Source organism: Typopeltis vanoorti, chromosome 9, assembly GCF_054136105.1.
Source record: "Typopeltis vanoorti isolate ZY-2024b chromosome 9, IOZ_Tvanoo_1.0, whole genome shotgun sequence".
NCBI classification, from domain to species: Eukaryota; Metazoa; Arthropoda; class Arachnida; order Uropygi; family Thelyphonidae; genus Typopeltis; species Typopeltis vanoorti.
In genome coordinates, this window is record NC_143557.1 from 112,991,942 (window position 1) to 113,004,929 (window position 12,988).

At 36.3% G+C, this 12,988-nt stretch overlaps 1 protein-coding gene across 5 annotated transcripts in view; it reads left to right on the top strand.

The window, feature by feature from the left end:
* Positions 1-256: 256 nt before the first annotated feature.
* The window catches only part of LOC150103432 (L-fucose kinase-like), a 455,316-nt gene continuing 442,584 nt past the window's right edge, over positions 257-12,988 (top strand). For 4 of the 5 annotated variants that reach the window (XM_090397435.1, XM_090397431.1, XM_090397433.1 and 1 more), the window contains exons 1-2: positions 257-328; positions 3,095-3,199. In XM_090397435.1, the coding sequence (XP_090253561.1) occupies positions 3,130-3,199 (70 nt within the window). In that variant the 5' untranslated portion in view covers positions 257-328; positions 3,095-3,129. Of the gene's footprint in view, positions 329-3,064; positions 3,200-12,988 lie in introns of those variants that run through there. The other variant, XM_090397432.1, reaches the window with a different exon arrangement.

Genomic DNA, 12,988 nt, shown 5'->3' on the forward strand with positions numbered 1-12,988 from the left:
TACGTCCTTAGGAAATTTGTAACGTTTGCTAAAAATGTATTACAATTTCATTTCTATAAAATTTCTAACACATTTTTTGTGTAATATAATTTATTGGTATTCTGGCAAAAATGTTATGTCCACATTTGACTGCAGTCATGAAAAGCTTTTCGTATATTTGTATATTTATTTGAATTAGGTATTTGAATTACTATGTAAAAATGTAGTTCATCCTTAGCTTTTGTACACCAGTGTAGTTAATAATTGACGGACCATCCAACTATTTGTGAACGAGCCCTTATGATCTTTGAAACTCGGTATATCGCACGGCAGTAATTCGAAGTATTGTGTATGTTATAATGGAAATATTGTTTGCATGTTATTAAAGAAAGAGTCATACTACTTCATATTCATATTGTTTGCATATGTATATATATACACCGAAAGTTATGTTTAGGATATAACATATGGATGGATCAGCAGTAACCTTTATTTTAATAAAAAGTTGTTTTATGCAAAACCCGACGTATTCTTTAAACACCGGATTTCCTCTCCGCTATTTTTTTTTTTTTTTTTTTTTTTTTTTTTTTTGCCTGTTGATTCGAAAAGTTAATGAAACAGCTTTCTAAATAATTTTTAATTGTATTGCTTAGTAAAAGGTTGTCGATTGGTATAGCCTCTGCTACTAATGGTGCAAGCAAAAACGTAAGCAAATTGGAGCGCGGTCACTAGTTGGAAGGGGCATAATCGTCCGATGTTGTTGGCACACTCGCCCTGTATGAGTCTTTGGACTCCCTGGAAGTGTCAAATAGTGATAATAATAATACTTGCTTAAAACAAGCAGTCATCTCAGGAAGCTTTAAACGAAGGTGCAGGAGAGTGTGGAGCAATTTTTTTTGCATGTGAGCGACTGGAATGTATTTGTATGAGAACGTGATAAGTAAAGAAATTGAATTAGTTTTAAGTCATTTGAAGACCTGCGAAGAGGGGGGGGTCGCAATAGTAAGATGCTATTAACAGATAATGTTATTCATACCTCAACTTAAATTGGTTTAATGTTTGCAAACCATCTTATTTGGCAGTTAATTCCACTCACCAACCACTCTCCATCCAAAAAAAAAAAAAAGTCATGCTGCACTCCCTTATACATCACACCTTTATACAACTTCCAAGAATGACCTCTTGTCTCTATCCCCCTTCCCTCCTAAAAGCCTTTGAAAAATCTCCCAGGTATCTATTTGATAAGTATTTCTTAACAATTTATAGGTCTCAATCATATTGCCCCTCTTCTGCCTGTTGACTGGAGTCTGTAATTTACATTCTCTCAACCTGTCTTCATAGTCAGTATTCCACAATCCTGATATTGCTTTTGTTATTCATCTCTGAACTTTTTCCAGAGCTTGCTTGTCATGTAGGAATGCAAATGAACAAATCGATATGCAGTAGTCCAGATATGGGTTAATGAAAACCTTGTACCACGAATGTTAGAATCTGTGTGTTGAGGCTTAAGTGCTGTGAAGAATTCATGATGGAGGTTTAATGGAATATTATCAACACTAAGAAAGGATTAAAACTAATTTTAATGCTTCCAATATTTCATCACAATCAAAGAGACATCTTCAGGGATTACAGATAACTTTTTGTAACAACACACAAATACAATACAATGATAAAAATATAAGCATTAAAATTTAGTTTTAATCCTTTCTCAGTGCTGGTAATATTCCATTAAACCTCCAATATGAAAGCTTTGTACAGCAGAATGATCACATCTCTACTTGTAAGTATTCTTCTTAGTATACTGGCATTTCTTTGTGCTGTTTTTATCACTTTTGCAATATGCCCTTGAACTTCAATTCTTTATTCACTGTTTAATTATATACCAATACATTTAATTATATATCAAGCGGCTAATCTGCAAAACATATCTTGAGACATATTTTAACTTATGATGTAAGACTATCATAGATAGTCATTTAACTTAAATAGTCAGTTCAACTGTTTATGTGCCCAAATGTTATTATTACACCCAACAAGGAGTTAGCAGGTTCATCTTGGTAGGTTCATTCCACTGACAACATATTTATCATACTGAATCTTAAAATCCTTAATGCTCCCTGCATTAATAACATATTCTGGTAATGGGTCCATTCATCCACAATTCTTTATGTAAAAAATCTACTTCTCACACCCCTTTTCACCACACTTACATAACTTAGAGAAATGGCCTCTGGTTCTTGACTCTCTCTCTCTCATCGTCTACTCTTTTTATAATCACCTCTAGATTAATCTGATAAAATCTCCTCACTGACTTCAACATCTCTATCATATCTCTTTTCCTCCTATTCACCGAACTCTGCAACCCATTCCTTCAACCTCTCTCAATAGCCAACATTTCCAGACTCCTGATATTGTCTTAATCATTAATTTCTGAAACTTCTCCAATGTTTCCACATCACAATGAAAACTAATGTGACCAAATCTGGGTAGAATAGTCCAAGACCAGTGCTTTATACAATGACACAACTAATTCCTTATCCCTAAGTCCATGTAAGCAGTACTACAATATGCAGTCTTTGAACATTCCTTCTAAACTTCAGTCTGCTGTCAAGTATTGCTCTCAGATTGAAGAACTTTAAAGGACTGTCTTTTGTAATTGTAATTTTCACTATTCTTTTAATTATTGATTTTATCATCAAAATACTTTAAATTCTTTTAGAAATAATATCTGAAAAAATAACCCCAGATTTAATACTTATATCCTTTCTTCGATAAAGTTTTTGAGAAAAGGTTTATCGTGAAGTGAGCCACCCGTTTCAAGAAATGTTTCATAATTTTCTATCTTTCCTTCAGAAATCTGTAATATTTGGGAAGATTGTTTTTTTTTTTTTTTTTTTTTCTCCGCTATATGAAAGTTTTTTATTTTTTTGGGGGGGGACGGGGAGCTTTATATAAGATTAAAACATGAGTAACTTTGGAATTTTTATAGAATTTTATAGTATTATATATGTATATATTTAATTTAGGTAACTTAGGCATAATAATAAAGAAATTATTAGTTCTTTATTAACAGTTTTACTTTCATTCTTAATTTACAGTTTTCTGTATTACATAGGTATTATTATCATATGTCTGTTGAGTTGATCAAGAATGGGATATCCTTGGTCCTGTATTGTAGTGACATGCCGAACTTTATCTTGGGCATCAGCCATTGCAAAAGGTAAAAATCAATAATTCCTAGAAAGATAAAAGTTTGTTTTTTTTATTTTTTCATATAGATTGTTACCTCAGTGCTATTACATATGTTTTTTGTAATACAGTGTGTGTAATTGATTAATGATTATGTAACTGAAATATTGATTGATTTAACTAGAGAGGCATTATTATTATTCAGGCCTCCAAGGAGTCAAAAGACTCATTGAGGGAGGTCCTTCCTAAGACATAAAGTCTGTCAAGACTCATCGAGGGGAGGTCCCCCCCCCCCGAGAAACACAAAGTCTATCATACCACGCTTTAAACTCACTGACCGTTCTCACTCCCACCACTCTATCAGGCAATGCATTCCACGGCTCAACCACCCTCCACAAAAAGAAACCACTCCTTACCCTCTTGCTCACAGTTTCCTTTCGTAACTTCCAGGGATGGCCTCTTGCCATCACTCCTTCCTGCTGTTCAACCAAGCGAGAGAACTCCCCAGTGTCAACCCTGTAACCACCTCTCAACAGTTGAAAAGGCATGTATGAAGTTTCTACAAAGATAGACAAATTAGAACTGTGGTGGTGGATCAGAAAGTACTAAAAAACAGAAAGCATACCTGCAATTCTTTGCAAGTAAATAGGCATGTACCCTGAGAGAATACAGGGTACATGCCAACTTACTTGCAAAGAAAAATGTAAGAAAGCAAAACAAATGGTGTAAAATTGTTAATAAAGAACTAATAATTTCTTTATTATTTTAACTAATAATTTCTTTATTATTATAATTAAAGAATAATTTCTTTATTATTATTATAACTTTTGTCTAGCTACTTATTAAGTAGCTAGACAAAAGTCATAGGAAGACTGTGATATGTTGCCGAATTGAAGCCTTTGGCTCTTCATATATCTAATAAGTCATAGGAAGACTTTGGTAAGAGTATCAGGAAGGTAAAAAATTGTCTGTGTGCGGTTGAAAAAACTTAGAAATGGAAAAAAGAGTACATAAAAATGAATCAGAGATGATAAAGGTGACATAAAAACTGAAACTAAAGATATTCTTGATATCTGGAGTAATTACTTTGAAAGACTGTTAAATGAAATAAGTAGTAACAGAACAGTGGTAGAAAATAGTCGAGGAGATATGCAGTCGGGAATACATATCATTACTTGAGGCAGAAAAAAATATATTTATGTTTATACTTCTAATTATAAATTTATTTATACTTTAAAAAAAAAATCTGCTAATGCCTTTTTATTCCTGTATACGGGAGTAGGCGAGGCCATTTAGCCCTATCTAACTTTTGGAGACTGAGTGGGCAGTTCAATCTCCACTGGTACCCAATCAGAGACAGATGGCCTAAGGCTATCACTAATTAAGCGGTATGCAGTGAAGAGAGAGACGGCTCAAATGTGCCGCCATCTCGTGGTCCCTAACCCTAACACGATATATTTAATGTCTGAAATAATGTGGGTTCTACGGTCGATTTTCTTGAGTTTACAGGACGAAAAACCCGAGTTTCCGGGAGGAAAAACCTGCTTGCCCGTGCCAGAGATCGACTAACTCGGGAACCAGTCGAAAAAAGGCTTAGAAAAATTTCCTCTAGTCGCCGACTAGACTCGAAACCAAGTCTTCCTTTGTGCGGCCAAGTGCGGTGGTGTGCAAACGCCACATCCACTGAGCTACATAGGCGATATTTATTTATACTTAAGAAGTATAAATATATTATAAATATATTTATACTTCTAAGTATAAAAATATTTATACTTCTCTGAGCATTTCTGGTCAAATATCACCTGCTCCAGCTGCCTTTTTAAAAACTTGAAATATAGATAGGCAGCTGGAGCAGGTGATATTTGACCAGAAATACTCAGAGAAGTATAAATTTTTACAGTGGCTTCTTTGTATATCGCAGAAGAGCTGGTGAGAAGATTGAATTCTGGATGATTGGAGTGTGGAGTGGAACTCTGATAGTACCTGTCTATACAATGGGAAATAAAACTGACTGTGAGAATTACATAGAAATTTCCTTCCAGTGTTCCAGATAACATTTATGTAATCATACTTGAGAAGAGGCTAAGAAAAATTGTGGAAGAGAAACATGGAGAAGAACCAGCTTTCATTGTAAATAGGGATTGTAGTATCACATTTTCACTTTAAGACTGATATCATGTTGGAGGCTTAATGGATTTTTTACAACACTCAAAAAGAATTAAAATAGAATTTAATGCTTCCTATATTTCGTCCTAGTCACTAGGACATCTACGGGGATTACAAAAACAATTAATGTAACATATGCACAAATAACAAACAATACTAAGCCCAACCACGTGGGTGACACTAAAGTCCTATCTAGGTAGAGCGCACTCTAAGGGCAGTAGTAGGTGGCCTGGAATGTAAAGTGGGAACTCTGGTGATGAGTGTTTTCCAAATCTTCGGAAGCTTAATGCAACCATATTTATTGAGATTTGGTTGGTTTTCGAGAGCTGCTGCTGCTTCTAAGAAAAGTCTCTCTTTCTTGAATTTGCTGTGGTGGAGCATGGTGGTTTTCTTCCATGATACTCTGTGGGTGGTGTCCAAAACATGGTCAGCCAAGCCTGAATGGCCATAGTTGTGTTTGAAGATGTAAGACTTGTGTTCCTCTAGACGGATGGATGCTGATCTGCCTGTCTGTCCAAAGTACGCCAGCTTACAGGAACAGGGTACTTTGTAAACTCCAGGCAGAGAGAGAGAGGAGGGAGCTGATCTTTCGTAGAACGGATAAGGGTAGCCAGTTTGCAGTGGGACATGTGTGTGTAGATTGTACTGTTTTAGTATCTTGGCTATTTTTTCAGATGTGCCACGGATGTAGGGTATGGTGATGGCATTTTTAAAATCTTGTTGACGAGAAGGAAGTGGAATGGGGGAGGATTTGATAATTTTTTTTTTGATACTCTGATCGCTGTAGCCATTGGAGAGGAAAGTGCTGTGTATGTGGTTAAGCTCATTAGTGAGGGCGGTTCCACTGGAACAAAGATTGTGGGCTCTCTTGGTAAAAGTTTTAATAATGCCATATTGTTGAGAGGGGTGGTGGTGGGAGAGTTTGTGAATGTATCTGCCTGTGTGTGTGTGGGTTTTCTGTATACGGTGAAGGTAAGTGTATCATTAGGCAGGCGTGTGACTAAGGTGTCTAGGAAGGGTAAACAATTGTTCTTTTCCTTTTCCATAGTGAACTGGATTCTTGGATGAAGACTATTGAGATGACTGAGGAAGGAGTCTAACGTGTCTGGGCCATGAGGCCAAATAGAGAACACATCATCTACATATCTTAGCCAGATAGAAGGTTTGAGTGGGGCTGAGTCTATGGCTCGTTTTTCGAAATCTTCCGTATAGAAATTGGCAAGGGGGGTGAGAGGGGGAACCCATGGCAGTTCCCTCTATCTGCTTGTAGATTTTTTTGTTCCAAGAGAAATACCAAGAGTTAATGGCAAAGGAAAAGAGATCTAAGATGTCAGAGGGAAAAACGTTTTCTAAGAGAGATAAGGTGGAATGTAAGGTGTCAGTTAAGAGAATATTGGTAAACAAAGATGAGATATCAAAGCTTACCAATATGTCTGTCTTCTTCAAGGTTAAATTTTCTGTGAGGGCTTTAAAGTGGGTCGAGTTTTTTATATAGGAAGGGGACCTTCCGGTGAGGGTGATCAGAGAGTTGGCCAGCTGTTTAGATAGTCTATAGCAAGGTGCATTGGTGGCATCTACTATAGGCCTGAGTGGGGAATTGGGTTTGTGGATTTTTGGTAAACCGTATATTCGGGGGGGGATGGGAGCGGAAAGGTTTAAGTTTTTTCGTGATATCACGGGGCCAGGAAGATACTTTTTTGAGTAAAATTTTAAGTTTCTTAACTTGTGTTTTTGTGGGGTCGTGTTCTAGCGGGATGTAGGTAGCGCGATCGCGGAGGATAATGTTCATTTTACGCTTATATTCACTGGTATTAAGAATGACTGTGGCATTACCCTTATCTGCTCTGGTGATGAGACGATACTTTTTTCTTTACGTAGTTTCAGGAGAGCCGTGCGTTGGGCATATGATAAATTACTTTTTGGCGGAGAAGAATGCATGAGGATGTTGGCTACGTCAAGTCCGATCTTGTTAGCTATCTCTGACGGTAAGCGACTGATTCCATGTTCGATGTTCACCATTACGTCAAGCACCGGCACTTCCTTCGGAGCGACGGCAAAATTATGGCCGAAGCAAAGGGCGCTGACGGCATCGTTGTTGAGCCTTTTGGAAGTGAGGTTTATTACTGTCTGGAGCGGTTGAATTTGTGATTGTGATTTGTTTTTCACAAGGTTGCTAAATTTCTTGATGTGTTTATTTTTTATTTTTTGGAATTCTCTCTGTGCAGAAGTTTCCGAAATGCCAGAAAGAATCGACCAAAGTTCAGGGTTAAGAACGGTGGAGAGCTCTGAATGTAAGGAGCCAATGGCGGTGTTCGTCACTGCGAGGGTAGCACGTGTAGAGACGATTTGCTCGCAGAGTAATGCCTGGCTGGCACGGTTATATATACGAAGTGCTTTTTTAGAATGGAAATTGATCTTCATTTTAACGCAGTTTGGTATCTCTTGTGTATCAACATCGTTTTAAAAAGGCCAGCCTATTTAGTTGCCTAGATAGTCGTAGTTTTTGACTTACCGTATTGCTTGGATTTGCGTGCTAGTTCTTCTCCATGGATGATTAGAATACGTGTGTAGAGGCTTAAGTGCTGTGAGGACATCATGTTGGAGGCTTAATGGATTTTTTACAACACTCAAAAAGAATTAAAATAGAATTTAATACTTCCTGTATTTCGTCCTAGTCACTAGGACATCTATGGGGATTACAAAAACAATTAATGTAACATATGCACAAATAACAAACAATGCTAAGCCCAACCATGTGGGTGACACTAAAGTCCTATCTAGGTAGAGCGCCCTTTAAGGGCAGTAGTAGGTGGCCTGGAATGTAAGGTGGGAACTCTGGTGATGAGTGTTTCCCAAATCTTCGGAAGTTTAATGCAACCATATTTATTGAGATTTGGTTGGTTTTTGAGAGCTGCTGCTGCTGCTTCTAAGAAAAGTCTCTCTTTCTTGAATTTGCTGTGGTGGAGCATGGTGGTTTTCTTCCATGATACTCTGTGGGTGGTGTCCAAAACATGGTCAGCCAAGCCTGAGATCTTAGATCTCAGGCTTGGATCTTAGATCTCTTTTCCTTTGCCATTAACTCTGGGTATTTCTCTTGGAACAAAAAAATCTACAAGCAGATAGAGGGAACTGCCATGGGTTCCCCCTCTCACCCCCCCTTGCCAATTTCTATATGGAAGATATCGAAAAACGAGCCATAGACTCAGCCCCACTCAAACCTTCTATCTGGCTAAGATATGTAGATGATGTGTTCTCTATTTGGCCTCATGGCCCAGACACATTAGACTCCTTCCTCAGTCATCTCAATAGTCTTCATCCAAGAATCCAGTTCACTATGGAAAAGGAAAAGAACAATTGTTTACCCTTCCTAGACACCTTAGTCACACGCCTGCCTAATGATACACTTACCTTCACCGTATACAGAAAACCCACACACACAGGCAGATACATTCACAAACTCTCCCACCACCACCCCTCTCAACAATATGGCATTATTAAAACTCTTACCAAGAGAGCCCACAAGCTTTGTTCCAGTGGAACCGCCCTTACTAAAGAGCTTAACCACATACACAGCACTTTCCTCTCCAATGGCTACAGCGATCACAGTATCAAAAAAATAATCAACTCCTCCCCCATTCCCCTTCCTTCTCGTCAACAAGATTTTAAAAATGCCATCACCATACCCTACATCCGTGGCACATCTGAAAAAATAGCCAAGATACTAAAACAGTACAATCTACACACAGCATATAAGCCCCACTGCAAACTGGCTACCCTTATCCGTTCTACGAAAGATCAGCTCCCTCCTCTCTCTCTGCCTGGAGCTTACAAAGTATCCTGTTCCTGTAAACTGGCATACTTTGGACAGACAGGCAGATCAGCATCCATCCGTCTAGAGGAACACAAGTCTTACATCTTCAAACACAACTATGGCCATTCAGGCTTGGCTGACCATGTTTTGGACACCACCCACAGAGTATCATGGAAGAAAATCACCATGCTCCACCACAGCAAATTCAAGAAAGAGAGACTTTTCTTAGAAGCAGCAGCAGCAGCTCTCAAAAACCAACCAAATCTCAATAAATATGGTTGCATTAAGCTTCCGAAGATTTGGGAAACACTCATCACCAGAGTTCCCACCTTACATTGCAGGCCACCTACTACTGCCGTTAGAGGGCGCTCTACCTAGATAGGACTTTAGTGTCACCCACGTGGTTGGGCTTAGTATTGTTTGTTATTTGTGCATATGTTACATTAATTGTTTTTGTAATCCCCGTAGATGTCCTAGTGACTATGACGAAATATAGGAAGTATTAAATTCTATTTTAATTCTTTTTGAGTGTTGTAAAAAATCCATTAAGCCTCCAACATGATGTCCTCACAGCACTTAAGCCTCTACACACATATTTTAAGACTGATAGTTGAGAAATCATTGTAGAATAACAAGAATCTATATTTATATTTTGTGGATATATAATAGCTTTGGAAACAACTATGAAATATGTATAATATAGCTCTAGTTGCATTCAACATTCCACCTTATGATGGAAGAAAGGTATAATACCAATACTCCAAAAATGCTATTTAATCAATAATAATAAATTATTATTATTACATATAGAAATAATAATAATAATAATAATAATCACATGAATAAGAATCTACAATACAGTAGCTAAACCTACCTTACTTTATAGCAATGAGATATGGGCAATAAAAAAGCAGATGAAAGAATTGAATCATCCGAAATGAAATTTCTGCAGAGAATCGAAGGAGTCACAATAATGGCAAAATTAAAAGCAGTGAAATTAGAAATAAACTTGGAATTATAAACTCCTTAAATGAAACAGTTATTTGCTATAGATAAAAATGGAAAGAACGTTTACTGAGAATGAATAGAAACAGAATACCTAAACAAATTCTAAATTACTACAAAAGTACCCAATGCAGAGGCAGACCCTTAAAAAGATGGAATTGAGTCTGGAACAGTCCATTTGGCATATAAACCTGGAAAAGAAGAAGTAATAATAATAAACAGCCAAAAAAAAATTACAAAGGAATCACACTACTTCCTGCCACATTAAAAATCTATGATGAAATGCTTCTAAATGAATGGAAAACCATATGTTATACCTCTCCTACTCAAAAATCAAGTAGGTGTCTTTTAAAAAATAGAAGCACTGTTAAACACATTCATTGCTGCTTTCAAAGGCCGTTAGATGGATCAAGAGATAAAAATATTCCTTTAAACTCTATCCATTTCTCAACAGCCTTCAATTCAATCAGTAGACAAATAATGTTAAAAATTCTCAGTTATTTATTTATTTTGTATCCAAACACAAATGGTACAGTAGTAGACAATGGTACAACATTATTTAAAACAAATAAGGATACATTACAAATGAGAACAGCTTAAATTTGGTAGGTGAATTACACATGGAATAATGAGTAAAATACGAAGAAAAAACTATACATAAGAACCATACATAAAAACTATATCCTTGAAAATAATTAAAGAAATAGCAGAACCATACAGGAATTATCATGCAAGAGTAATGGTTAATGAAGAGATGACTGAATGCTTTCTTGTTTTCACTTGGGTTTTCAAAGAGCCTCTTTGGTATATATCTTTTTATTATTACCCTTGACTACATTTTCAGACTCAAAGAAAATTGATAAGGAATAACTCTTGAATGTTCATTTGGTAGGCCAGACTCACATAAGCCTTTTCTGCTTTATAGATGATATTGTGATAGTCAATTGCCATTCAGATTGTTGCAATCTACCTAGATAATCTATGTAAAATTGCAGCATTGATTGTATTAGCAGTCAACAGCAGCAGAAGTAAAGTCCTAAGGAAACATTAAGATAAATGACCACACTCTTGAAGAAGTAAAAGATTTTCAGTACCTTACCTTGGTTCTTCTATGGTTCTAACACGGCATATTGAAAAGCCTGACTAACAAATGTAAATCTAAATCATCACCATGGATACCAAAATTTGTCTCTACAAAACTACAAGTCAATCTATATTTATGTATGGTTCCAGACATGGAATACCACTATTCCAACAGACCCAGTTAATATCATCAGTAGCTTTGGGACAACATGCCTTCAACCAACATTACGATATGCATGGCAAGATCATTTCTAATAATGTCATTCTAAAAGAAAGCCAGAAAAAAGACTTTTAATGGAAATAATTCAGAAAATTCAGCCGATGTGGTAGCAATACCAACTTAGACATCTATCCTCACCTATATTAACTTTTCTTGTTCTCTACAGACCAGCTAATGGACTCAAAGGAAAAAGAAGGCCAAGAATACATAAGTAAAATTCTTTTAGAAGATGAGACCTCAGAACCATCTAGCACATGAATCAGTTGGCACATAACTGAGTGCTTTAGCTTACATTTATTTAATAGAAGTTATCTCCACAAGTTATCTGCATATTTCTGTATATATTCTCTATTTGTACTTGAATAAACTATGGTGATGATATCTGAAAAAGGCATGTGACAAGGTACCAAGTGAAAAGTTGTTTAAAATGCTAGTTATTATATGATGTAAACAGGACTTATAGCAATACATAGCTTATATTTGAGTTCTAAGTTGGCTGTTAGAATAGAAGGTGGTTTGTAAAATTAAGTATGATGCAAAGGTGAGACACTATCTCCACTATTATTCATTATCTATGTGGATTACAATATGAAGGAAAGTGGCATTAGGCCTTATAGCAAAAAGATGTTCTATGAAAATAGTCAGGAACATTAAAAACATCAGCTGCATCCTGAATAATGAATATAAAGAATAGGAAAAACAGTTTAGCTACTTTGTAACAATTTTTAGTCAAGATAACAAATAGAATGTGGAAATAGACAGGAGAATAAGCAAAGCTGGTATAGTTCAGAGTCAATTTAGTTATGGATACTTTTTCTGATGCTTTTGTCAAATACTACACTCTTAAACCTCGGTTCCCCCTATAACATGCTATTTCGGGTAGTTATCTCTTAGCAGTTATACAAAATAACCAATTGTATTTATCTTTGAATGCTGTCCGGAGACGCGCCAAACCTCTCCGTCCCTTTCATCACATGTTCGTAATCAGGCGACTGTTGATATTGACTTCTTATACACATTCAAAACTGTAAACAGCTGTTGAATAATAACACAATAATGTAGGCATAATTACCATAAAGGAAGAAAAGTCACAAAACAGAAAAATGTTCCTACAAAATAATCATTTGTATTTACCTTTGAATGCGATCCACTGGTCGAGTGTCCAGCAAGTCAACAAATCTTTCCTTTCATTCGTATTAATTTCAATGTATTAATATGATCTCATTGCAACTGATGGGAATTCTGTGTTTCTGTGGATTTGTTACAGACCTCTTTCTCTTCAGAAACTACACACAAACTGTAATTACAAACTCGTTTTGTATTATCACTGTCATCCAAGCTATTTTTCTGTTTAAAGAAGGTACCAATACTTATCCATAGTTGAAATACCATACTTACTCAAATATAACTCACCCTCGCATATAACTCGCACCCTGATTTTATTTTCTAAAAAGAAATTAAAAAATTTTGCATATACCTTGCATGAAAAAAAGGCTTAAATACGTTCACGTCAGGCGATAGTAACTTGCTTGCAG